The following is a 26,896-nucleotide window of genomic DNA, read 5'->3' on the forward strand; positions in this document are numbered from 1 at the left end:
ATCTCTGCTTTTAGACTTGTAAATAGGCCTAATGCTAGAAATGACATGAGAACTAAATGGTTTCAAAGCCATAGTGTAAACAGTAAGTCTAGTTGGTTCGTCGTCTTCTTGAACAAATACCTAGATCCCATTGTTTGACAATGAAACATCTTTAGGACCACAATATATGGAGTATGTGTATGTGTTTGCGTGTGTGTGAATGTGAGAGAGAGACGCTGGAGAGGTCATCATAAAGCAGGCTTCTTCAATTGGTCGTATTGTTTTTTCCCCTTAACATTCATGAGATAAAACAGATTACAGCTGCAAAGGAAATATCTAAAGTGGCAAAGTTGAAGAATAATTAAAGACAACAAATCTGCTTCAAGGCCATCATGGCAATCATGGCAACCCTTAAATCAACCAGTCATGTTCCCCACCGTCACCTCCACTCTTGCAGGCTTGTTATAGTCGCATCCTATGAAGAAGGGAAGAGAATAATGTTTAATTTACAATTACAGTGTCAATGAATTTGTGTATACATACAAAGACAACTGTGTTCACACATCTAGTGTTTTTTTTATTTTACCAGGTCTCATGACCTTCCATGGAAGACAAGAAAACTGAGAAAGCATGAAGAGAAATGCTATTGAGATGCCGAGAAAGAAATGGAGAGCTGACAGAGGGGATATGGAGCATGGTGCGAAGATAATTAGCTGACATTTTGGGAAGCTGTGTGAGAATGTCAAATGTCACAGCGCCAGCATGACAAAGACATATGAGCCAGTGAGTGAGCCAGCAACACCAATTTGTGAGTGTGTTGTAAAAGTGAGGTGGCGAAAAGTGAGGACAGTGTGGGCTCGGAGGAGGCTGATGGAAAGATGTGGTAAAATAAAGCGTGGATGTATGGGGAAAGGTTCGTACTTGTGGAGGGTCCATTCAGGACTTCTTCTGCTTCTACACCATCTACAGAGCAGAAAGAAGAAGAACAAGGTTTACCTGACACATTCACAGAAGGGAAACTCCTTGACAAATTAACATATGCTAGTAAACGACATTATAATAAATGAACTTACTGAAGAAAGATGCAAGATTAAATATAAGAAAACAATAAGCTACTCCAATAGAAAGAAGAATAGAAACATTTACTAGCCTTCTCTGTGTCAGTACCTCTTTTCAGCCTCCTCCTGGCGAGCTTGATCTGATCCTGAAGGATCTGAACCCAATCTCGAGGCCCGGGCAACTTCTCTATTCTGTGTTCAGTGCAGTATTTCTCTGTGAACACTGGACACAGTTCACAAAGCTACATTAATGTTCCCTCTGTCATTATTGTTGTACCAAGAAGTCTTAAGAGAACATTTGCAACTCCCCTACCTTTAATGGCACCCACAATGTTCTGGTCCAGGCCCTTACGGTTGTCATTGAGGCCCCTCTTCCTTTTACCGTTTGGTAAGGAGTTAGCCAGGGTGGCATCGTCAAAGAAGGCACACACCTAAACATAAAGTAGCTACATGTTAAAACATCACTGAGCCTTTAGTGAATTATTGAAGTCAATTATTAGATATTTTTGACTTCAATAAAATGTAATCGATCAGTGCTGTCACATGACTGCAATGTTACACAAAATCAAAGGGACAATGATGCGCACCAGTTTCCGAAACAGCAGGCTGCCGGAGCGAGTGTAGTTGACCAAGATGGAGTCCAGCTGAGCCTTTGAGATGTACACGTCATGATCCTCAGCAAGACGCACCTCAGACTGAAAAGGAAGCAAACAATGTGAATTGTGAAGTATTATGGGCTAAGTGTGGCTTAAAAAAAGAACAAGATGAACTCTGTTTGTAGAGAAAAAGAGATAAAACAAACTGTCTACAAGACGCCGTATTGTTAATGCAGGTGTCAGGTGCAGATTACCTCTAACAGCGGAGGCTCCCTCTGTGGGTTCAGGAGAAGATCGTGTCTGTTGTTGACAGTTTCTGGATTGTTCTGAGATGAAACCTCAGAGCAAACCGGATGACTGTTTGGTATAGATGAGTTCTGCTCTTTCTCACATCCCTCCCTCTCTCCAGCTTCCGCAGGTGCAGCTGTATATGGTGACGCCTCCAGAGGGGCAGGGGCAGCTCTTCTAGTGCTAGACACAGTGAGAGGGGCCACTTTATAGACGGGCCTCCTCTTGCCGGGCCTGCAGCGAGGAGCAGAGCCCTGACCAAGACGGGGTTGGCATGGTGATACTGCTTGCTCCTGTTTCTCCAAGGACGCTAGAAAAAGACAACAACACATTGTATTTCTTTTTCTCTTTCTCACTTAGTCATAGTGTGAAGTGTTTGTGTTCATGAGCTGACCTTTTTGAGTCTGCATCAGTTTCCTCATGGCACGCAGCTCCTGCAGAATAGCCTGCAAGGTGCCCTTACAGTTACACATACAGCAGGGGGTTTCTGGCACTGCAGGGGGGACTACATCTGTTGAACAGTCAGTGTTGTGTTGGTTATTGACTGCCTCAAACATGCTGACATGTACAATGTGCTTTCCTGCCTCAAAATGTGTATATGTATGCACAAGTGTTGTGCTGTCTTCTAAGTGTCTGCCTTCAACATGTTTGTCCCTCTACAACAAAAAACTTTCTATTCTTTCTCTTTGTGAGTTGTGTCTGTCTGTTTTCAGGCTTTCTCGGCCTACCGTTAGCTTCATTCACTTTAATCAGATCCTTGGTATCGTTGAGGATCCTTGTAGCTTTGGAGCGAGTGCTGTACTGGCCACAGCCTGGACCGTTAGGGATGGGGGTGGGTATTGATAAAGGTGAAGGCCCTGGTTCCCCTGCAGAGCTCCAGCTGTTGCTCTGGTGCTCCTCTGACAAAGCTGCAGGCTGATGTACCCAGGTCAGATGCCTGTCCTGGGGCTCCTTTGTTAAGCTCTCCTGCTCTGTTCCCACACGCTGATAACCCCTGCTGGCCTTATCACTCAGAAGCCTCATCATTCCTGTGATTTGCTTCTTGATCTCCATGCCCTCGTCTCCAACCCAGACTACAGGAAGAGACAGGTATAATTGGTGTTATTTGTCCTATTATACAACAGCTGGTTCTGACCAGGTGATTTGCTTGAGTGCCGATATAGAGTAAACTGTTGTATTAAAGCAATATCATGTAAGCACAGCTGTGATTAGCTTGCGGCCTTGTGCCTATGACCGAATAACAGCCGTGCTGATATTCAGTACAATAGCGCTCCTTCTCGTGTGATATTGATTTAATATGTCATAGACATTAATTCTAACAATGGCACATACCATCAGGCACGGCAGCATCCGTAGGCTGTCTATTGGCATCTTTGCAGCTGGATTTCAGCAGATATGAAGACTCACATTCTGAAAGATAAAAACAGCCGGTTTTGTTATGAAATAATAGGAATAAAAATGAACGTCATCTAACAATAATAACTGTGTGACATGTAGTTGTAGGGTGATGTTGCAGTCTTTTACATGTAATAATGAAGCCTGTGCAGGCTGAGAGGGACTGTGATGTCAGCCAAAGCAGAACCCCCCTCCCTCCCCATGCAACAACTACCACCTGTAGGTTGTATGAAGTAGTGTAGTCAAGAGAGGTGGCTTAGTGCGTATATCTCCTGCAAAAAGTGAACAGTTCAGCTGCATGATGTATGTTCAGTATGCGCAATGTGTTCAGATATTTTAGTATTTACTTATTTAATTCATGGATCTATGCTTAGACTGATGACACGGGAGGGTTTTTTTTTTTTTTAACATGTAAGTCTCGCATCATTAGAGTTATCTGTAGGTTAAGACAGAGGCTCAGACTGTGGGCATTGTCGTGGCCGTCGCTTTTGTTTATTGAGCCGTCCCTGCTGGCACACAGCGCCAGACAAACACCAGACACAGACGCGCGTCTTGCAAGGGCTCGCATTCATTCAGCAGCAGCAGCAGCAGCCTACCTTCATCCGTGACCAGTTTAAAGCTCTGTGACTTCCTTCTCCTCTTTCTTTCCCCAAACTCCATCTTCAAGAGGAATATAGTCTACAGTAAGTCGTGCGGAGGAAAATCGCTCCTCAGAAAGACGAAATCAGGGACACACTCAGCGGAATGACTGTCCGTCTGCCTTATTAATCAGTTAAATTTCTCCTCAGACTGCGCTACAGACACTGTCATCGTCTAATTTTCACCGAGTTTAAGCTCAAATTGAGCTGTTAGATGCCATTATATGATCTTTAACCGTTCCCAACATGATGCTGGATCTTCCCTCTCGCCATGTAAATAAATTAATGACTTTAATATTAAAATTCGTCACATATCCCTTTGCGCCACCTGATGGTATGTTCTCATCTAAAAGGTCGAGTCAGAGATTTGCCACTGTAGTGTCCACACAATGGACTGGCATTAGAGAAAAAACAGTCATAAGACCAGACTGCAAACCTTAACTTTTTTTATCTGTAGTTTAAAATTATTATTACATGAGAGCTACACAATAAAAAAAAATGTCCAATGACCACATTTTACTTCAGCAGTTGTCTTGTGAAGTCACATTTATTTAAACAAAATATCACCTTTCATTTCTTTAAGCATGGAGGGGATATCCATATGTACCTATCTAAAGCTGGTGTACACTAAAGGCTGGATGTCATAATCCCACTTTAGTATACAGTATAAATTCTGAGTCAGAAAATAGAAAGTGGCCTAGTATTGAGAAACATATGACAAGTGACGGCCAGTCACTTTTCCTATCATTTCCTCCATTCTTAACACAGAATATTTTAAAAACTCATTATCATTTGCAATCCCCGTTCTTGGTAGAAGATCCTCACAGACTATTTGGTATTAATATGGGTGGTCGCCTGGCAAAACTCAAAGCTGCACGGTTAATTTCAATACACACATGGTGTTTTCCTTTTGCTATTTTTAAGTTATTTCAGATGCATATTGCACGATGTGAAAATACAGAAAATAATTGCGCAGAATAACATATGGCCCTACATACATACGCATACATATACACATACTGTACATACGTATACTTGGTGAGTGAGGGGGGCTATTGAGAGAGCGATTATAAGGGTATTATAGGAGTCATTGGTCTTAAAATTACAAGCACTTGTGTGGGTATCTATGCTTAACTCTTCAAGAAATCAAGGTCAGCTAACCTGAGTTACGTTACATTTTTTTATATTTTTATTTTGAAAAACAATCAACAAAACAACGCCAATTACTAAGGACTCTTATACTGAAATTCAGTGGTGGATTTTTTTGGGGCTTCCGGTTTTAGCGTCTGGCTAGTATCGTTGTTGCAACAGTCCTACATGTGTGATTATATTTCTTAAATTAACAAATAGTGTGCACATTTCTTTACTGAAATGGATATACTGAAAGCTGAGATCGCAAGGAAAAGGAAACTTCTCGAAGAAAAGCAGCTTGTTGACGTGAGTAGCTGATCACGTTGTTTGTTTTGTTAGCTTGGTTGCTAAAGTGTTGACTAGCTTTACGACTAGCTGATTTCTATTTCAGGCAACGTTTTCTTTCGAGAATCGAAGATGTTTTTACATTTATTTATAGATGTAGTGATACAGTTTTGATGTCCACGTGCAGTAAAGGAACTAGTTAATAGACGTGTGTAATTCTAGACACGGTTTGACTTATAGTAGACTCGTAGCAAAAGTTAAGGTAAACCAAAGCAGCTAACCAAAACGTAGCGTTAACGTTAAACTATTGTCATTTGGGGTGATATTCACTTTTTTTTAAGTCTGTAGTCGAAATTATCAAAGCTGTTTCTAGACGTAAATATAAATGATCTGCAATTTTCCTCCTCTACAGGAACACTGAAATTCAAACCCAGGTCTATATTTGCCTCAAACACTAAACACCCATTCTTTATATCTCGTGCTTTTAGAAAGGCTGTTTATTGCATACTGACTGGGATAAGCCAGAATTTTGCTTTTGGTTTGATTTAAGGATTTTGTAACCTTCCTCAGGATGGCATCAGAGGACAATTTATACATTGATAATGCACTTGTAAACATTTCTAAACAAAGTCGTTTCATTGCTGTGTTTTACTCTGTCATGTGCAATTTAGACACCACACACCACACAGAGATTTACACAATACAATGTCAGTTAGGGCTGGGCGATTTTTCATATCTCGATAACGATATATATCATGTTTTCTGGTAATGTAACAAATAATGAATCTATATGAATTAACCACATGTTAAGGCCTATTTTTGGATAATCCTGTGTGAACTGAATACTTGACAAATACAAAGTACTGAGTTTCCGTTTTCACCTGGGTGAGTCCTTTTCTGCATGTTAATGTCCATGTTAATAAACAGCGCCTCCCTCTATGGTTTGCTCCAGGTTCACTCCCACATGCAAGGATTAGAGCGTAAAGCGTTGTCAAAATGATGTAAAAATAGCCATAATGCATTTCAGCCACTGGTTTTGTGACATCACTATAGAGACGATAAAGAAATACACATACGATAGACATTTTCATATTGTTTTAACGATATTTATTGTCATGTTGCACAGCCCCAAAGTCAGTGTAAAAGAGAAGGGGGAAACATTTGGCATCTTTTTTTGACAGTGTCACTTTGACATGCCACCTCACCCCTAGTGAGTTCTCTTCAGTGCACTGTAAATGATATTTGATTAAAATTGTAAAACACTTAAATTATCTTCTTTTCTTCCAGGACACCAAAAAATTCTTTAAAAGGTCGGATCTTGCTCGCAAGGAACAAGAAGACTATTTCCGGAGATGTGGATATAAGGTTCATGTCATAACCTCTCTCTCTGTTTCTCTTTCTCACACATCAATCACCGCCTCTCTTCAGTTCAGTTTTATCACATGTTTAGTATCATAAACGTCTAATACTGTTGTTAACCTTTTGCCAGATGTGGCAGAAGTAATTCTTTCTCTTTGTTACACCTTTGTCCTTTTTGCTTGGTGCCTCACACCAGGAAAACAAATGAAGGTCAGGCTTTGTTGCTCAGGTGTACATTAGTGTTTACATCTGTGTTTGCTGTGCTGTTTTCCCCCCAACCTGCCTCTGCTGCCTGCATCTGTAGGTTCAGCGAGAGACTCCTGAGAGCCAGGTATGGGATTGCACAGTGAAAGTAGCTGACAGGATGCATGATAAACAACACTGTGCCCCCAAAGGCCTCCGCTTCCTTGGCACCCTTTCTGAAAGTTCACTCTCAATAGCCAGTGAGGATAAAAGCAGAAATAAGATGATGGATATTCCTTTATTTTGTAGTTGAGCAATATACTGAACCGGTTAACAAACTCAAGAAAGGGAACAAGGAAAGGAATCCACAAAGCCACAGTGGGGCACAGACATGGTGTGGACTTCAGCATGGGATACTGAACTGAAACTAATACAAGTATTTTTAATCAAGCTGCCGCACTTTATATTTTGCACATGAAAGCAGCTTTAATATTTAGACCAACTATACGTTTTCCCTGGTTTTCTGTCACTCGTGTGCCTTGCCTTGTAACAGTTGCTTTAAGGAACATTTAATTTCTGTTCGACTTTGTGCAAGGTGTCAAATGTCAAACATCAAGCTATGCTCTTTGCACACATGCAGTATGCTTTGCTTATTGGAGCAAGGCCCGTTGTTTGTTTGGAAGGCTTTTTTTGTAATCAGTTCCTGTTTGTTCTTTTAGATTGTGCTCAACAAACACAATCTAAAAGTGGCGAGATGCATGTGCCTATGAAAGCATGATCTGGTGGCATCATTTGAGTTCCGTGTTGAAAAGAAAATGTTTTGCCCGCGATTAAACTTTAGGCAGTGAAGCCAGCGTTCAAATTCTACTAAATATAAATTATGAAATCGATCTATAATCACTAAATATGCTTTATTTTATTGCTAAGCTATAAGGTGACTTATAAAGACCAGCAGGTGAGAAAGGGATGTGAATGTGTGATACACATCCCCTTCAGTCCTGAGGTCTCAGCTCTGCTGTTCACACATCCCAACTGTAAATTACGGACCTTCATGTGACCTCTACATCCCTCTACTAACTTCAGTCTGTTTCTTTTCCCTTCACATTGTCCTGAAGATTGATCAGAAGGATGAAGATGAGCCGTCCACCTCGGCTAACCCAGTGTTAGAACTGGAGCTAACGGAGGAGAAGCTGCCGATGACACTGTCAAGGCAGGAGGTGAGTCACGTTAAATATTACCACTTCACTCAGAGGATTTTCTTTTCTTTCCATATCACAAGTTTAATGTGTATTTTCATCACTTTGTTTTTGTAGGTAATCAGACGGCTTAGAGAACGAGGGGAACCGATTCGACTGTTTGGAGAGTCGGACTACGATGCCTTCCAGAGGCTCAGGAAAATTGAGATTCTGACCCCGGAAGTAAACAAGGTAGGACTGACGGTGTCATGGAGCGAAACACATCATCCAGTAAATATATTCTGATGACAGTCCAGCCTATCTTGTGAACAAATTGCATGCTCCGGTCTTCAGTAGTCATGTTCTCATGTTCCCCAACCATCACTAAATAAAGGTGGATATAGCTGTTTAATGTGGTTAAAACCCAGAATGCTAATTCACTCTTTTTAATGTTGGTCTTGTGTCTAGGGTTTGAGGAATGACCTGAAAGCTGCTATGGACAAGATCGACCAGCAGTACCTGAATGAGATAGTTGGAGGAACAGAGCCAGGAGAACAGGACACACAGCACGACCTCAAAGTGCATGAAGAGAACACCACTATAGAAGAACTGGAGGTACTGTCTCGTTTTTTAACCTTTTTTTTTTTTTTACTTTTTGATAAATATTCTTGTACAGTACAAGTACATTAAGGTTATGTTTCTCTCTGTTTGTCTCTGATAATGAAACTGTCCTTCAGGCTCTTGGAAAAACGCTGGGCACAGGAGATGACCATGGAGACCAGGATCTTATTGACAAGTTTTTGAGGGTAAGGCAGGAAAACAATTCTGTGCTTTTTGTCTAGAGGGAGCTGTTGGATAAAACATTTTTACACCACTACTGTGGCTGCTATTTATGTTGATGGTCTTTATTCGTGTACAGTCTTAAGTTTCATTGTTGTTAAATAGATGAATCATCGTTACACAGATGAAGCATCAGAATTAGAAATACTTTATTTATACCCCGGGGGGAAAGTGGTGCGATACAGTTGCTCGGATACAGAGAGAAGCATGGAGACATATGTGAAGAGTAATTACAGAGAATACTTTATTTGGATGGCAGGACATTATTGTGGGAAAGAGTGCTGAATTCTGCCCTAAAGTTTACCTGGTTTGTGATGTATTTTATCGTTGCTATCAATCATGAACAAATAATCATTATTAGCCTGGTCTCTGTCACTTGTTCAATTTTTGATTATATTTTGTTTGACAGACAAAAAATGTGAAAACTGCAGTCACAGCTCAACACAATATTGATTTACAGTAATAATCTCTGAGATTTTCATATAAATACATTTCTGTTAAGTCACTTAACATTGACATTGAGCCTATGGCCCACTGATGAAAGCCTTTGCATTTGTAGTATATAGTATTATTACTGGGTGTCTGGTGCGACTTTTGCGGAAAAAAACACAAAGCGGCGCCCAGTTAGTGACGCGTTTTCCATCAGCCAGCAGTGGTTGGTCTGCCAGAGAGGGTAGGCGGAGCTAAGCGGCTGCTTTTCCGACCTCTGCAAGTGTTCCGAGTAAACAGTAATCTACTATGGCTGAACAAACAAAGAAAAGATCGATGACTACAGATACAACTTCAACAATAAGTGAAAAACCAGAGAAAAGAAACAAATTTGACGCTCAGATGAAGCAAACAGTCTAAAAAGGAAAGCGACCGTCAGAGAGGAAAATCAAGAGTTACAACCGGAGCCAACCGTGGACGTCACACATGCAACACTGTCTAGATATCTGGGATTTGTGCTCCCGTTTATCGCCATAGGTGCCACCAAAGCGAACGAATCTGAGATCTTCGAGATTACAACTTTAATTTGATTAAACCAACAGATCTTCCTAAGCTTGTCAAATAACCCTAACGTAGCAGAAAAGGCAGTATATAGACACAAACACATTCAGGTGGTTGTAACCTGCATGTTAAAGAGTCAATCTACTCCAATAATATGTTGTTAAGAGCCGTATTTCTTATTTACAGTTCCTTCTTGGAGTGTGGGCCAAAGATCTGAACAGTCGAGAGGACCATGTGAAGAGAGGTACTCAGGGCAAACTGGCCAGTGCCACCCACTCACAGACAGAGTCTTACCTGAAACCTCTCTTCAGGAAGCTCAGGAAGAAGGTAACATCTGTGGAGACTCTAAAACAAGCTGCAAGGATTGTGTACAAAGGGTGTGTATTTAAAATGATTATATCCTCTATTATGCATTTCAGAATTTACCAGCTGACATCAAAGAGTCCATCACAGACATCATCAAGTTTATGCTGGAGAGAGAATATGTCAAGGTTTGTTATTATCTGTATGACAGTATTTTTGACCTTATTAGCCCCTTTATAAGTTTACAGATGTGTCATTCGACTTGTACAGGCAAATGATGCCTATCTGCAGATGGCCATTGGTAACGCTCCCTGGCCTATTGGTGTGACGATGGTGGGTATCCATGCCCGTACTGGACGAGAAAAGATCTTCTCTAAGCATGTGGCCCATGTTCTCAACGATGAGACACAGAGAAAATACATCCAGGTGAGTGCCTAATATTATCCCCTATATAAAATGTCTCTGTTTTTATTAGGTAGGGATTTTGTTTCCTGGACAGACATTGCCAAGCTAATAATGATGACAGAAATGTTACCCTGACAGTGAAGACATTTTTGCATCATTGTGTCCTCCTGATTCAAACAACCACTTCAAAGGTGACATTGTGCATGGACAATTGCTGCAATTGCAGCATACTAATAAATGCATCAAAGTATATTTATCTCCTCATAATGCAATTTCATGAAAGGCATTATTGAAGCTATTGTGAATTTTGTGTTTTTTCCCATTCTTACTTTCATTACTGAAATCTCAAAGATCTCAGTTTCATTCCTTTTGGCGGCGCCTGTGGAGATAAACGGTATTGCGGGAGCACACTTCCCACTGCCTTCATCTGAACTTCGAATTTGTTTCTTTTTCTTTGGATTTTCACTTATTGTTGAAGTTGTATCTGTAGTCATCGATCTTTTCTTTGTTTGTTCAGCCATAGTAGAATACTGTTTACTCACAACACTTGCAGAGACCGGAAAAGCAGCCGCTTAGCTCCGCCTACACTCTCTGGCAGACCAACCACTGCTGGGTGATGGAAAACGCGCCACTAACTGGGCGCCACTTGTGAATTTTTCCGCAAAAGTCTTATCAGACACCCAGTCCGTAATTAAGCAAATGCAAAGGCTTTCATCAGTGGGCCGTAGGCTCAATCACCCTTGTGTTACCTCATTCGGCGATAGATGGTAACTTAACAGACATTTATTTAAATGAAAATCTTCGAGATTACTACTTTAACAGACATACAGCACAATGACAAACGTTTATTGTATGACTGGAATAAATGATGGGCAGGTCCAATGCTGAAATCTGCCATAACACTGTTTATTAAACTGACTGCTTAGTCATATACAGCAGAAGTGGAAATGTGATGTTAACAGCGATCTGCACGTCAACATATCTCCCAAAACACTGCAGTCATGGCATTTACAGAGAAGTAAAATTATAAGCCTAAAGTAGCTGAATATGTTGGAGTGCATATTAGAAAGGAGTTCTCCAGGTGGGATATATATGAAACACTTGTTATACATTTCATTGCTAACTCTGCCTGTCTCTACTATCGTTTTTACAGGGACTAAAGAGGCTAATGACTATCTGCCAGAAACACTTCACCACTGATCCATCAAAGTGTGTGGAGTACAACGCTCTTTAACATTCGGACTTCAGCTTCACACACACACACACACACCAAGGCTGTCAGGTCCAGTGTGTCACAGCTCACAGCACAGCAGCTCAGTTATGCTTTCTGGCGCAGCTGATGGGTCATTGTTGCAGAAATGTCTCACAATCTTGGATATCAAGGGCCTTCAATACATTCATTTACAGGGGATACGTGTCTGTGAAAATGCATCATTTAAACAGAAAACTTTGTACATGTGAGGAAAATCTCTGATGTACCTTTACCCTTGAGTCTTCTGACCTTTGGCCTTTGAACCACTGGGGAAACTTTGCACCTGTACTGCCATGAATAGTCTGTCTAGTAAATGTCTGCTCTTAGGAGTCAAGACCATGTTGCAGCGTATATTAACAAGTATAAAGGTTAAACTTTCTTCACCACTCTTGCTCTGTTAATACTGGATTAGATGTTTGTAAAGATTTTTTTCATGATATGACAAGCAAAATGGAAAATGCAGTGGTGTAAGTTTTATTACACCTGTGATTTTACACTTTGCTTTCGCTTTTCGACAAGCTAGAATCGATGCAGCTGCAGTTATATTTGCATGCTTGAGCTTCCCTTTTTTCAGCAAATAATTAAACCAATCATTATGTCCATGTACTATTCTACTAAGAAAATAAAGAGTTGTTTTAAAACACCATCTGTTGCAATTGTGAAAAGTACATTTTCAGTCTTGAAGATCAATTTTGTTCGGTGATTGTGGAGGTCTTGCTCCCTTCTGCAGCTGGACTGCTGAATGGGACTATATTTAGTCAGCATGGTTTCGTTTTGTTGTGTCTGCAGAGAAACTATTTCTAATATCGGACTCTCCTCCGTCAGTGTGCCATGACATGCATCAGTAACATTTTTGATTGTGAATTATGTGAGTCAATAAATCATTAGGAAAGTACTATGATGATGAGCACAGCTAACTAGAAAATGCATCTGCTGCATGGGATGCTTTTCTAAGCTGAAATCTAAAAGCTCAAATGTACTTGACTGAAGACAAACCTTGACGCTTGAATGTGACACTGGCACAAGTGAAGGACAACAGAACCGCACAAGGATAGGTCAAAATAAACACAAAACTACGGTAATGTGCAAATACAAGGAGGTACAGCAGTTAGAGAAACAAGATTTGCCACAACTGATTGCTGATGGAAACCTTCCAGTAGTTTGCTAAGATGGCAACATCCAGCGTCACACGCTGACCTTATTACACTGGGTAACCATGGTGATTTGATCTGTTCCTTGTGGTTGTTCTCAGCTGCCTGAGCGCACGTCAACACAGCTCCAGTCCGTCAGCTCTGAGTACGTCACCACTTGACTCGCGTACAGGTTGACTCTTGGCAGTGCAGCATACCATGAAGTAGTGCCTCTTTCAGGACCCACAGTAACCTCAAGTTTTCTTTTAACAGTCACAGAGCAAAACATTTGAACTCATGAGTATAAAACAGATCATTAATCTTCTTGTCCTTGAGGGAGTATTTTGGCTTTTGTCCTGTCCTATCTGTTATGTCGCTGTCAGCTGTGATGTGTGCTTAGGCCTTGAAATGACGCTTTATAGTATTTGCAGTTTATTGTAAATAAACAAAGCTTGTTATAAAACCTCAGTCTTTGCGTGAGTTGTGATCTCCCAGACCTGTGCTATGCATTACAGAAAGGTGTTCCTCCCAGAAATGAAAAAAGAGCCAAATAAAATGTGTTAACATAAAACTACAAGAGCCTCTTTTAGATAATTTGTTTTGTCTGCTGCTTAGTAAAACTATTAGGAAGGAATGTGTGAATGAAACCAGCAGAACAACAGGTCATGAGAAACCAAGGGAACTTAATGAGACGGATGCTCATTCAGTGAGCAGTGAGGACGTCATGGCTAAGAACAAGGAAGGACGGTGGAGAAGTTGTACAAGAGATCTGTTGATGAGAAAGGGAAGAAATGGCTCACTGGCTAAATGTGTCCCATTCACCACGTTCACACGCTGGTGGCAGAGGCTGCCAACATGCCCTTTAATATCTAATCCAGCTCACTCATTCACACAAACTCACTCACTGATGGCTTCACCTTCTAGGGCCATCTGTGCTTCAGAATGTTGCCAAAGGACTCTTTAACATGTGGGCAACATTTGGGGGTCAAATGCAGATCTCTTGATAAGTGGATGCCCCTATGAATGCTAATCTTCTTGCTCTTTATAATGGTACATATATATATATTTTCTCTGACACTTTCTGCTCACTGAGAATGTCACTGAACGTGTGTATTTATTTAGATATATATCCCTGATGCTCATTAATATAAAGTTCACTTTATTATCCTCGTTTCACTTCAACGTCTAACCATTCAAATGTTATACAACATTATACAACAGTCGATTCTGAGCAAGTAATCTGATTGGACAAGAGACTTTCCATGGGTGCTGTTATAGAGAATAACAGCACTTTGACTTTTTATATATGCATCACTTTGATTTAGTTGTTATGAATATTTACAAAAAATAACTGTTGTATTAAAGCAATATCACACTGAAGGTTGTGCTGTTATACTGCATATCAGCCTGTGGCCTCGCGTTCGTTATCGAATCACAGCCGTGCTGATATTCAGCACAACAGCACTCCCTCTCATGTGACATTGCTTAAATATTGTTTCCTCTCAGAGACCCTTATGAGGATATTCTGATTTAACACTTCAACTCCCCAACAATGAGGGTCTGTTTTCATGACATTTGGGCCTAATTTATTTTTTCTCTAATGACCTCAGATTTATGCACAGCCCTATTAATGGTTGTTGATGTGAGCAAACTGATAAAAAACCTGCTCTTTGTGCTGCTTTGTCAGAGCAGGACGTGTGAGCGATCCACTCAGTGTCATTAGCACATTCAAATCCCCGGGCTTCATGTTCGAATTATCTCCATCGCTCGTGCATTATTGCATATATTAGCATGCTAATGTAGAAATCAAAGCAAAATCATTGATTGATGGTTTGTACAGTTGGTGAGAAACTCACAGAGATACTGAATCATCTCAATTTATAAATCTACCCATTAACATGTAGCATCGTTTCTTATAGGTTATAAATCATTCATGTACTGTGCCTTTAATTTGTTTATACCAAGCTCTGCTTTCAAGACAACAGCTTCGTTTCATAAAGTGATCATTGGAGCACCATCATGGGATATTTCAGCTCATCATTTTGTTTCCAGCTGACCTCTCTTTCCATTTATTTCCAGGTAAATGCCTCGTCTGTGCTTTGCTGCCAGATTGCAGGTCTTAACTGTAATTAGAGCTTCATTTCTCTTTCATCTGGACTGGCTGGACGTATGATCGTTGCCAGGCACCTGCAGAGGTGGAAACCAATTACCGGTGTAGTGTGTCAAACCGATACCTCTCTCTCTCTCTCTCTCTCTCTCTCTCTCTCCCTTCGTCTTTGTGTTTGTCTCCCCTCACTTTCTCTCCCTGGCAATTTAAATGACTCTATGGCGTTGTGCTCTTCTCTGTCATTAAAGTAAAATACGAACCTCTCTGTCAGTCATCCGGTGAAGGTTTGGCCTCTAAAAGGAGTCACCGTGGTAAAACGATGTCATCAGCACCTTCAGAGTGCTCATTTCATTAGCAGGGCTCAAAGGTCAAACCTTTCCATGACATGTGAAGCATGGGGGTCAGGGAAGGGTGGCAGCAGAGAGGAGGAAAGTGATGGTGAACACGATATGTATTGAATTATTCAGCTTATTTATTTGTTATTTCTATGAGAGGCTTTTTAAAATGCATGCACAATAAGTAGTAAACATGGGGAATCAAGCTCTCTCACTGAAAACAGAACAAAGTTTAAAAAGGAAAATGTGTTTAAAAATGAAGGACGAAGGGTTTGCAACGTCTACCTGCCTGGATAGGAGAGGTCTGGACAGGCCTCTTGTACATCACAGTGCGGAAATAACTTGAATATAAATAGAGAGATCATTGCGTCATCGTCTCTGTTGTGCCACTTTCAATGTGCCATTAAAATAATTTGCCACAGCTGCAGCCCGGCCGCACAGAAATGAATCTTCTCATATAAATCGGCCTTGTTGTCAGAGGAGCCATCGCCATGGTGAAGTGAGCTTGTAATCACTGCTTTCTTTAGTTCAGAGAAGAAAGGAAGGAGAGGAATAGAAAAAGGAAACAAACGTCAACAATAACAACACACATTTGATGGACCATTTGAATAATAATGCATGACACAGAGTGAGAGATTAGAGAGGATGTGGAGCTCCCTGGTCAACATTTGCCAACATCTTCCTCTCCTCTGCCTTTCTTCTTCATCCTCTGCAAGCAACTTTACTCTGTTGACTCTCATTATGCAATCGGATCTGTCAGCTTCTGCTTTTTACAGCACTTGTCTTCCCACTCCTCAGGGGACATCAGCGTTGGGGAAAGATGTCTGCACACTTTGTAATCAGTCCTTTGGGAGTGTGCAGTAGGCTTGCTGTGCTGCTGCCCTTGTGTGCATCAGTGTGTGTGTGAGAGAATCGACCTCTCTTGTTTTAGCAACAGTAAATCAATAGTTGCTCAGAGTAAAACAGAGGCATGCTGTCCAGCCCCTGCAGTTTGCTGTTGGATTGCACATGCCTCTGGCTAGTTTTCCATTAAACTTATGGAGTCCTGGCACTTTCAGAAATATAGGTGATTGAAACCTTTACGCAGAGGCTGCTGATACCTTCAACTTCTCATTTTGTGCTGACGCTGTTTTGACACAAACCTCACTCTAGGAGAGAGAGAAAGACACACAGAGAGAGAGAGAGAGAGAGAGAGGGAGAGAGTACAGCGTGCTGCAACAACTCCACTTGCAGCGCAGGGAGAGGAGAGAGGAGAGGACGCGCGCAGCTGCCGTGGCTGCAGGTTTTTTCTTCCCTCTTTTGATACATAGATGATGAGAGCACGTTCAGCTGACTGATAAGGGAGGACGGAGCTGCTGACACACGTCACAGTTCACTTTTTTTTGCTCGCGGAATGGACGAGCTGCGAGCAGGAAACGCAGGAGTTGGCGGCATCGGGGAAAACACAGAGGAAAGGTACCGCGCGCTCGCCTATGACACCGCTCTGAGCACGCTGGTAGCTGTGTTCGTGTACGTGGTGGTGAAAGTGAGCCTGGACGGCATCAGACAGTGGCGGGCCAGGATTTCGGTGCTCATCGTGGGGTCGGGTCCCGTGGGGCTGACGGCCGCGCTGGTCGCTGTCCGCTCCGGGAAGGTGCTGAAACTGACCGTGCTGGATGAGAGGTACCGGACCGCGCTGCTCTGCCGGCCGCAGCAGATCGCCCTGGACCCCCGCAGTGTCAAGTTCCTGCTGGGACTCGGGGTGGACTTTGATAACATGGAGGGCTGCTGGCACAACGAGCATTTCTTCACCAGGATCGGCGTGTTTCAGGAGTACCTGCTGAGCATCCTGGAGCAGAAGAAGCAGAAGGTGGAGGTCAAAGTGCAACTAGGAACCAAGGTACAGCTTCCTCGCTGAACTTTTATCTTACTGTTTTATCTTTTTTAGGACACACTGTAGGTAATCCTGATGTGCTAAAATCCCATGTTATACAACTTTCTCTCATGAAAAAAAAATCAATAACACTTTGAGCACTGATCTGGAAACAATGTGGGCTGACTTTGTACAGAGGAGGGACAGATTCTCAGTCTCCCCCTCGTCCTGTAATGACTCTGCCTTTCTAGTCCGTCAAACCTGATCCTCCCTCAGAGGCAGCGGTCAAAGCAAACAGGCTGGTGTGTGCTTCCACTTCAGCAGGGGTCAGATAACTATCAGCTGCGATGGTGACAGAGATGTCTGCAGCTTTGTCCAATCAGAGGCCACAGTCTCCTCCGGCTCTACAGTGAACCTGAAGCAGGCAGCTGCTCTAACACGGCTCTACTTTCTTTACTGACATTTAAAGAGGCTTTTGACTGTATTTGCTGCTTTCAGTGTGCCATGAACGCACCACAAACACAGAGAACATTTTTTTTTCTCACTTTATTCATTTGTCATTGTTGGTTATTAATACATCCTGCTGCCAAAACCAACCTTAGAGTGAACTTCCTGTACATGATTTGGCTCATTTACACCCGGCATACTTCACATGTTCTACCCCACAGTACTTCCAAAGCCTCTCCTCACACAACATTGTGTAATGTCAGACTGAAAGCCTGCTCAACAGTTGAAATAAGTTGTTATGTAAGCTGACCTCAAACCTGAGGAGAATCCTCACTACAGTTTTTAGGCCAGTGGGATGTAAAAGACAGAACTGTAGTTACCAAATTTCAAACATAAAACATCGAAATAAAAGTGGATTTTAAAATGTAATCCTATTTGGATTCTACATGGGAGTTTATGAGGCTATCCCTGAGCCAGATTCACAGCATCCCACTGGCTGTTATCAGTGCTTTATGGTTAAATTTCTGTTTGATTAAAAAGTTTATTACTATATCCATGATTTCAGGCAGAAGATTACCGTGAGAAAAACACCTTACCTCATCATTAGGACAATGAAATAGCCTACTAACCCTAAAGCTCAGAGAGCAGCTGTGAGCGCTCATTGTGGGCAAACAATAACGACATGTTCAGTGAATATTTGTGTCATGGCTGACAACCAATAGACAAGACTCTGTCAGCACTCTAATGAGGTCAAGCTACAGTGTCACTGTGCACGCAGTGTCGGTGCTCTCGGTACACTTTGATGGTTTTTTTTAGAATACTCATCAAACAGTAGATGAAGTTGTAGTCTTGCGTCACGCTCTGGCCTGCAGCTCGTTCCTCCTCAGCTCTGATGTCGCTCCTGTTTGCTGTAACTGTCCCCTCTGCTCTCAGTGACTCACCAACCTTTGGAAGAGGAAGGCAAGGTCAAGAGGGGTTTTGATCACAGCACGCGCCAAGTCTGCCATTTCCTCTTTATTAGACAGGACTTTGTGTTTGATGAATGATTGTTTAACTCTGCTGGCCTGTCAGTGCTTCTTATGTCTAAGTATGTGAAGGCCTCTTTTAAATGACCTGGTCTCTGCTGTCTAAACTGATTACACATACATCTCATAGGCTCTGAGCCATTAAAGCCCCTGTATGCCCCTTTAATTCGCCCTTTGAGCCAGTCAGTGTTTCCTCCTGCACGAGCGAGTACCTGGTGTATTACTGACAGCAGCGATACACACACAGGCATAATGAATAATCTGAGACATACTCTGTTTCCAAGAGAAACCTCTGGAGCCACATTAACAGCGTGTATGAGTTTATTACAACATATTCTTCCTGTGTCTTAGATTAATAGGCATTAGTTGGGAAGGAAGAAATTCAATACAATATTAATTTGTATGTTCTCACTGGTGTATAATTGCCCTAAAAGACGATAGCGCTGTGTTTATAAAAACATGCTCTCCTGAGGGAGCTGTTCGTCTTCCACAGAGACCGCCAGGTTTCTACAGTAGCCCTGAATGGACAAACCAAACACAGGGGCCATCAGAGTTTTGTGGCCACCGTAGTTCCTCTGACAAACTTGGAAGAGGAGGGTGAGGAATAGGGTTGGACAAAATATTGATACAGCAATATGTCGTCTTCCTGACTCATGCAATACAATAACTAACAGGCTGGCGACAAATATTGATATTTTATTTACAAATATACGGCGCTCTAAACAGATTTTCCTGCGATTTTGGCTCACCGCGTGACTACTACATGACTCCTCACGTGGCGCTTATGACATGAATGAGGGTAACGTGAACGGAAATTAATTGCCGGAAGAAGAAGTTGACAGCAGGATAAAAGAAGAAGAAGACAGCTGTTCTATAGTTCTGTAAATGTAATGTACAGACTGAAAACACGTACATTGTTTTATCTCAGTTTGTGTCAAATTCTGTGAAACTGACACCAAATTGCAGAGAATCAATACATTAATGCTGCACAATTCAGTTAATCAGATATCATGATGTATCATTATATGATTGTCTTGCAATATATCAATTATCACAGAATTGCTGTATCGTGACATATCGTTATCGTGGGCCACGCATCCTGAGTTACCCCGCGGTTCCCACCCCTAGTGTTGGATGCACTCTGCAGCCTCACTGCTATATAAAACTTAATCCAACACACTGCTCCTTTAAAAACATGCTTCTGTCAGTCCCATTACCCGATTCAGCTCACTTTTTTGCTGCTTGTCCTGTCTTACATGGTAGTTAAGCGAATATATTTGGGTTTCAGACTGTTAGACTGGCAATTCAGACTGTTAGAAGAAGCGGTTTGATCTTGAGGAGCATGTAACAGGCAATTATTTGACATATTACAGAACAGCTGATAAAAAAAGGGGAAAACAATAATTAGTTTCAGCCCTAGTAACCTATAAAAAGTCTTTCAAAGTTGCTGGTGGTGTAATGAACCCACATACGGTGGCCCATAGGGAGTTATTATTCCAGTTTCTAGTGCAACTCAATATGCTTGTAGGCATGTACGTTTTTTTAGCAAGTGAACCCTTAATTTATAAAACTTGATAAAAACAGCAACAACTTCACCATCTGTTAATGACGTGACCTGTTTTCAGTATAAAACTATCAAACTGTAAATTCGTTTTGTTTTCTTGTTGTTTCAGTTCACAGAGGAGTACCTGCGGCGGATCCCTCACAACAACTGGCCGCGTGTCATCGTGGTGGCTGACGGGTCGTGTGGAGACTCCTGCTCTGTGCTGGGCATCAGCTCTGACTACACTGTGGAGTCCTGCCACGCTTATGGAGCGAATGCCACTATAGAGAGGCTAGACCAGAGACAGGTCTGGACGCACACCCATGCACACACATTCTGTATACGCATACATGAACATACAGGTGCAGTAATGGAAGCACTCAGCACACTGAGGCGATAAGCGACAGGTGTCTGTGTAAAGACTGAAGGCGGTGAAACAGGATATTGCAGGATATCAGTGAAGGCGACTTTATTTGGCCTCATAAAGCCGCTCTGAGCAAACAGAGACGTGGACCTGCCAGTATCAGCTGAACACGATGTCTGACTCTCACATACACAGACAGATCTGAGCAGACTGCTGGCTCCCGTCAGCATCAACACTGGCTGCATTTCTCATTTAGTCATTGACTTTGATAAGAGCAGCTGTGTTTCTGATGGAGGCAGGTGATGGAGAACGATTAAAGCTTGAGATGCGTTGCACCCCCGTGGCCAAGCTCATAATCCGTTCGCTGCCAGGTGAATATGAATCGAGATGTGCTATGTTTTTCTCACAGTGCTCCAAAGGTCACCTGACATTATATAAGCAGATGGTTCCTTGAATGATGACTCAGTGGTGCTACCAAGAGGCCCACAAAAGACAAAATACATGAATAGAGAACATTTTCACGCCGTTATCACTTCGAAAAAGGCCCTAATTCTTTCCTTAACTGTCCGGTATTTATAATAGATGAAGTAATAAAGACAGAAACAAGCATTGTGATGTGAAATATGTCGCAGCAAGCAGAGATGTTCAAAATGCAGACAGATGCTCTCATGACTGTAGACAGAAAGAAGCTTCCAGGCTAATATTAACTAATATCTGAACACAAGTACAGTCTCCGTTCCGACTTTAAGCCACCATAACCATTCCCATCACGTCCTCTTTAGTGTCTGCGGTCTGCTTTTTATTGCCCGCTTTTCTTCCCGGCTGTTTCCTGTAGTGATTGAATTTACCTCCCAGGATATGACCTGGTCGGCCCCACCGTCTCCTCCAGCCCCTCCCCGTCTCTGCTCCGCTCTGCTCCCTCCCTCGGCTGCACTGAACGCTGTCTGATCCCACTCGGCTGGTTTATGTCATTGAGAGAAAATTGATCAATTCTGGCTTTAGGGGGAAATGTGGAGCGACTGCCAGATAAAGCCACAGAATAATAATGTAGATTAATGTGCACTCGAGTGGCGACAGTTTAACAGGCTGAGGTGGCGTTTAGGTGATTCTCTTATTTTTTGTCTCTGAATACAGTGTTGTTACATTCACAGGAGACCAAATGGATTTATAAACATTAATAAGAATATAGTGGGTAAATTTGACTCATATACTTATAGTCATAACCTGCCTAATATTCTGAAGGACCCCTTTTGCCACCAAAACAGCCCAGACCCATCGAGGCATGGACTCCACTAGACCTCTGAAGGTGTGCTGAGGTATCTGGCACCAAGACGTTAACAGCAGATCCTTTAAGTCCTGTAAGCTGCGAGGTGGGGCCTCCATTGATTGGACTCGTTTGTCCAGCACAGAATTTGGAGGCCAAGGCAACACCTTGAACTCGTTGTGTTCCTCAAACAATTTCTGAAACATTCTTGCAGTGTGGCAGGGCGCATTAGGGGTGTACTTGGTCTGCAACAATGTTTAGGTAAGTGGTTTGTGTCAAAGTAACATCCACATGAATGGCAGGACCCAAAGTTTCCCAGCAGAACATTGCCCAAAGCATCACACTGCCTCCACTGGTTCTCCTTCTTCCCATAGTGCATCCTTGTGCCATGTCTTCCCCAGGTAAGCGACGCACACGCACCCGGCCATCCACATGATGTAAAAAAAAAAAAAGTGATTTATCAGACCAGGCCTCCTTATTCCATTGCTCCATGGTCCGGTTCTGATGCTCACCTGTCCATTGTAGGCGCTTTCGTCGGTGGACAGGGGTCAGCATGGGCACCCTGACCGGTCTGTTGCTACGCAGCCCCGTACACAACAAACTGCGATGCTCTGTGTGTTCTGACACCTTTATATCAGAACCACTCACTCTTCTGTTGGATCGGACCACACGGGCCAGCCTTCACGCCCCACGCGCATCAATGAGCCTTGCACATCCATGAACCTGTCGCCAGTTCACCGGTTTTCCTTCCTTGGACCAATTTGGTTGGCACAGACCATGGCCGACCGGGAACGCCCCTTGGCCCTTGTCAAAGTCGCTCACATCCTCACTCTTGCCCATTTTTCCTGCTTCCAGCTTTGAGGACAAAATATTCACTTGCTGCCTAACATGTCCCACCCACTGATATGTCCCATTATACAGAGATAATCAACGTCATTCACTGCACCTGTCAGTGGTCATAATGTTATGGCTGATCGGTGTATATATGACTTCTTTCTTTCTCCCCTCTCTCTCTTCACTCCAGGTTCCCACCCCTGAGATCCGAGCACACAGCCTCTACTTCGACCTGTCAGCTTACGGCGTGGAGGCCCTCCGGGAGCACCGAAACCCCACGTCCAAACCCGGCTTCCACCTGAAGATCTACGGCACCTTCAGGAACCGCTACATGGCCCTGGTCTGCCCCGGCTCCGACACCAAGATGGTCCGCTTCCTCCGGCACACGGCCAACTCCTCTGTGAGCCTCTTTGTTTACTGCTCGTTGATAAGGCTTCCAGGTGTGAGCAGTGTGCAGCTGTATTTCCATTTCAATGCAGGGGAAAGAGGGCTAATAATAACTCCTGCCTCCCTACTTAGTCCTCACCTTTCATCCAGCAAACAGCCTTTGACTGCACTTTTGTTGGAGTCCATTAGTGTCTGAATGTGAACATGTCTGTGAGTGCGTGTGTGCCTGAGCCAAAGAGAGCATTAGAGGAAGAAATGGGGAAAGAGGGGGAGGAGAAAGACCTCACCAGCATGTGTGTGTGTGTTAGTGTGTGTGTAGAGGCCATCTGTACAGTGCTTTTACCCTGCACTGAATACACGCAGGGCAGGATTTTTCTTGTAACAGTCAGAGGCTGCCGTTTCATCCGCTGGGCAGTTGGTGCTTTTATTGAAACACTCCAGGTTTTCATGTAAAGTAATTCTCTGATCACACACAGCATGTAGCGCGGTCCACACAGGTACACGGCAAGACCATCCTTGGAGCGCTTGTTGCTATGTGGGTGGCCATTCAGATGCACTGTTACTTGGTAACAGATGACTGTGCAAGTACGGGTCGAAGAAGAGCAGAGCGAGCAGAGGGAGAGCGAGCGAGAGGAAGGCTTGTCACTCAATACACACAATCACCAGAGAATCAATGAGGAGAACAGAAACGGGAGGAAAAAATGTCTCCTTTGAGTGTGGTTGTTTTTTTTTTTTCTTTTTGATTACAGTACTTTAGATGTTTTACTTTTCATGTTGCAAGTTTTAATTGGATCTTTTTTTTTTAACTTAGAAAAAGCCACACTAACAATTTCTTCCTTAGTCTCAATTGTTCAAATTCAAAAGATATGTAACTTTATATCAGAAATGACAAAGACGTTTGCTTTCAGCTTGTAAAACACCTTTTTGATTATCCCAATAGTTACAGGGTAAATAATTAATGGTATTAGTTTGAATCAGTGGGATCAACCAGGCTGCACAGTGGTGCAGTGGTTAACGCTGTCGCCTCACAGCTAGAAGGTTCCTAGTTAGAATACTGGTCCGGACATAAGGGGGGTCTTTCTGTGTGGAGTTTGCATGTTCTCCCCGTGCATGCGTGCGTTCCCTCCGGGTCCTCCCACAGTCCAAAGACATGCTCGTTAGGTTAGCTGGTGACTCTAAAATGTAAGTGTGAAAGGTTGTCTGTCTCTGTGTGTCAGCTCTGTGGTTGACTGGCGATCAGTCCAGGGTGTACACCACCTCTTGCCCACTGACAGCTGCTCCAGCCCACGTGACCCTGAAAAGAATATCTGAACAGATAATGGATGGATGGATGGAATCAGCCATAACACATCTTTTCATTCACTCATCCCAGTGTTATTACAAAACACAAATCATTCAGGCTAAAGATGCACACTTACAAAGAATTTTCAAGGATTTTATGCACATCCTTCATAGTGTCTGACTTTCGTGAACTGTATCTATGCCAGAAATGATCATAAATGTCTTAACTCTGTCTCATTCTCTGTCCAGATCATGAAGAACATTTTCCACCAGTCCTTTAACGCCTACAAGACGGACATCGAGCCTCGCCTCAGCGACGTGACGCTCCACCACATGCAGTGCAGCCGCCGTCTCTTTGAGATCCAGCTATCACACAGGCGCATCAGCGCCGCCTACATAGAGGGAGACAACGTGGCGGTGACTGTGGAGGGGGAGGCGGCACGGGTGCTCAACTTTGACACAGGTACACATGACTGTAAATCACCAGGTGTTACAATGCAGAATGGATTATTTTGTAGGTATGCAGTAGTTTTGTTGTTAATGGGTGTGTGACTCATTTGTGCACCCAGCGGCCTCATCTGGTTCCGTCTCCTGCAGTGTTTATCTGTGTGCTGCTTTTCATTACAATGACTTTAAAGCTTCAGTTGAGTATTTGTGTGCAAAATAAGGATCTGTACTTCTTATTATAACCTCGTGTAGTGCAATACTGAGACATATTGTATCTGACATCATGTGATTTTTCTGTCCTTTCCTCTCTAGGTTGCGGGGTGAATCTGGGCATGCGAGGTCTGGAGTCCATGGGGACTTTTATTTACCGCACAGCGACGGCTGTGGACCAGAACGATATCCTGGAGGCGCTCTCTGCTAAGATGCAGCACTCCAGACGGGTGGCTGAGACCATCAAGCAGACAGTCGTGGCTGAATCCATGTATGAATGAAAGAGGAGGACGGCCTGGTGAATACATAACGCCACCTAGTGGAGAGTGGCGGTGGCTCCTTCGTGTTTACAGTGAATGTTTGCAATGAATCACGAGTCTGATGTTGAAATGGAGCTCTAATGGCTCCATACTGAGCTTGAGCTGTAAACAGACGGATAATGGATGTTAACATGTGACCATAAGTCTTTGTGACATACAATGAGTGGATGTACTCGTGATGGATGGAGTGAGGATAACCAAGGCTACGGTTAGTGCGATGCATTTGAAGCTGTTCAGACTTTCAGGTTGCAGACTGAGGCAGAAAGAGGAAGATGATCTCTAACAGCTGCATACAGTGACCTCTGATGCACTGCACTTTGGATTTCTCTGTAAAGGTTTCAAGTGTTTGGAAAAGAGATCTGCCATAAGTGATCAGAGGTACTTTTTATAATTTAAAACTTTGCAATGAAAACTATTTTTACCGCTGTATTAAACTTGATGTCCAAAATGTATCCGACTGCGCTCTCTGGACGTCACATCAGTGTTGCTCGAGGAAATGAGACAGCAGCAGCATCATCAGCTCCATCTGAGAAATGTATGAAACTGTTAGTGTCTTTGATTTAACAGACAAACGTACAAGCAGAATGTGATGAAGGGAGGAGGTCGCTGCTCCAAAGTGTTATTATTTTGCCTTCTGTCTTCATGTTATTTGACACCTTGCTGGTAACTGTGCTGACGATGTTCTGCAGTATTTGATAGATACTAGGCTATAGGCTTATGTTTGTGCTGCCTTGTCAATAAAGTTTAGATTTTCAAAATGTGGAGTACTGCAAATATAATATGAGCCAAATACTTTGTTACAAATGTGTGTTACTGGTTTCATATTTTTATATTCTGCTTCAGGTGCTCTGACGTGACTCAGGCATTATCCCTCTGTAATCACAGATAAAGGAGAGTATGCTGTGTCGTCCTGTTCCTGTTGAAGTGGCCATTAAAATTGTGATTTGCAAACATTTTTTTGTTTTTACATACTTTTTTTGTTTAAATATAGATTAAATTAACTTTAATAAAGAGTAAAAATGACCTTAATTAAGATGCTGTTTGAGGATAAATATAAATATAAATTATTGTAATCTAATTTAAGCAAGTTTTGAAATTGATTGCATTTTCTCTATTTTAATTAAGATCCAATAATAACTCACAAACAGACTGACCTGTTTGTTTTGCTCTAAATGACCAAGATCGTGGCTTCACTTAAAACAAGCTGCTCTGTGAAGTCTTTGACGGTCAGTAACGGTGAGCTGTCCACACGTTGTTTCAATGACGGCTGATATGGGGCCACACTGCCCTCTAGTGGTGCAATCTGTCTGTTACATCTGCTCAGCCTCAAACTTCAGCACCCATCAGTCATGTGCTTAAAGAAGGACGTTTCATTTGGTGTGATGTGTATAAAGAAGTCGACCCCTCACAGATAACTCACAGGCACATAAAACGTACTTAAGTAAGTACTTTGATGATTAGTAGAATTTAACT

The 26,896-nt window shown here is 42.6% G+C and overlaps 3 protein-coding genes across 4 annotated transcripts; 2 read left to right on the forward strand and 1 right to left on the reverse strand.

Annotated features, from left to right (window-relative positions):
* Positions 1 to 395: 395 nt before the first annotated feature.
* Positions 396 to 3,976, reverse strand: bend7 (BEN domain containing 7). Its single transcript, XM_069687132.1, has 10 exons — positions 3,913 to 3,976; positions 3,254 to 3,331; positions 2,650 to 2,994; positions 2,316 to 2,432; positions 1,888 to 2,231; positions 1,625 to 1,732; positions 1,351 to 1,468; positions 1,147 to 1,260; positions 901 to 942; positions 396 to 454 (listed from the first exon to the last, which is right to left on the reverse strand). Exons 1-10 carry the CDS (start codon positions 3,974 to 3,976, stop codon positions 396 to 398), a joined length of 1,389 nt encoding a protein of 462 aa, XP_069543233.1.
* Positions 3,977 to 5,233: 1,257 nt separating this feature from the next.
* prpf18 (PRP18 pre-mRNA processing factor 18 homolog (yeast)) lies at positions 5,234 to 12,583 on the forward strand. 2 transcript variants are annotated; one of them, XM_069686127.1, is made up of 11 exons: positions 5,234 to 5,391; positions 6,658 to 6,735; positions 7,034 to 7,060; positions 8,028 to 8,129; positions 8,226 to 8,339; positions 8,556 to 8,702; positions 8,825 to 8,893; positions 10,104 to 10,244; positions 10,337 to 10,408; positions 10,491 to 10,646; positions 11,779 to 12,583. In XM_069686127.1, the coding sequence occupies exons 1-11, from the start codon at positions 5,326 to 5,328 to the stop codon at positions 11,857 to 11,859; spliced, it is 1,053 nt and encodes a 350-aa protein (XP_069542228.1). In that variant the 5' UTR covers positions 5,234 to 5,325; the 3' UTR covers positions 11,860 to 12,583. The 2 variants fall into 2 exon arrangements, with proteins under 2 accessions (XP_069542228.1, XP_069542227.1); XM_069686126.1 differs by lacking the exon at positions 7,034 to 7,060.
* Positions 12,584 to 16,795: 4,212 nt separating this feature from the next.
* LOC138613392 (uncharacterized) lies at positions 16,796 to 26,369 on the forward strand. Its single transcript, XM_069687058.1, has 5 exons — positions 16,796 to 17,328; positions 20,447 to 20,623; positions 22,969 to 23,178; positions 24,696 to 24,909; positions 25,206 to 26,369. Exons 1-5 carry the CDS (start codon positions 16,843 to 16,845, stop codon positions 25,382 to 25,384), a joined length of 1,266 nt encoding a protein of 421 aa, XP_069543159.1. The 5' UTR covers positions 16,796 to 16,842; the 3' UTR covers positions 25,385 to 26,369.
* Positions 26,370 to 26,896: the final 527 nt, after the last annotated feature.

The sequence above is a fragment of the Semicossyphus pulcher genome, unplaced genomic scaffold (genome assembly GCF_022749685.1).
Source record: "Semicossyphus pulcher isolate SPU_LCO1_2020_fin unplaced genomic scaffold, fSemPul1.0.p SCAF_8, whole genome shotgun sequence".
In the NCBI taxonomy this organism is placed as follows: Eukaryota; Metazoa; Chordata; class Actinopteri; order Labriformes; family Labridae; genus Semicossyphus; species Semicossyphus pulcher.

Coding starts and splice junctions, on each gene's coding strand:
- bend7 (XM_069687132.1), bottom strand. CDS start 3,976: ATGGAGTTTGGGGAAAGAAAGAGGAGAAGGAAGTCACAGAGCTTTAAA. Junction 2,433..2,649: donor TAAAGTGAATGAAGCTAACG/GTAGGCCGAGAA, acceptor ACTGTTCAACAG/ATGTAGTCCCCCCTGCAGTG. Junction 1,469..1,624: donor GCCTGCTGTTTCGGAAACTG/GTGCGCATCATT, acceptor CTTTATGTTTAG/GTGTGTGCCTTCTTTGACGA.
- prpf18 (XM_069686127.1), top strand. CDS start 5,326: ATGGATATACTGAAAGCTGAGATCGCAAGGAAAAGGAAACTTCTCGAA. Junction 7,061..8,027: donor GAGAGACTCCTGAGAGCCAG/GTATGGGATTGC, acceptor ATTGTCCTGAAG/ATTGATCAGAAGGATGAAGA. Junction 10,245..10,336: donor TCAGGAAGCTCAGGAAGAAG/GTAACATCTGTG, acceptor TATGCATTTCAG/AATTTACCAGCTGACATCAA.
- LOC138613392 (XM_069687058.1), top strand. CDS start 16,843: ATGGACGAGCTGCGAGCAGGAAACGCAGGAGTTGGCGGCATCGGGGAA. Junction 23,179..24,695: donor GGCACACGGCCAACTCCTCT/GTGAGCCTCTTT, acceptor TTCTCTGTCCAG/ATCATGAAGAACATTTTCCA. Junction 24,910..25,205: donor GGTGCTCAACTTTGACACAG/GTACACATGACT, acceptor TTTCCTCTCTAG/GTTGCGGGGTGAATCTGGGC.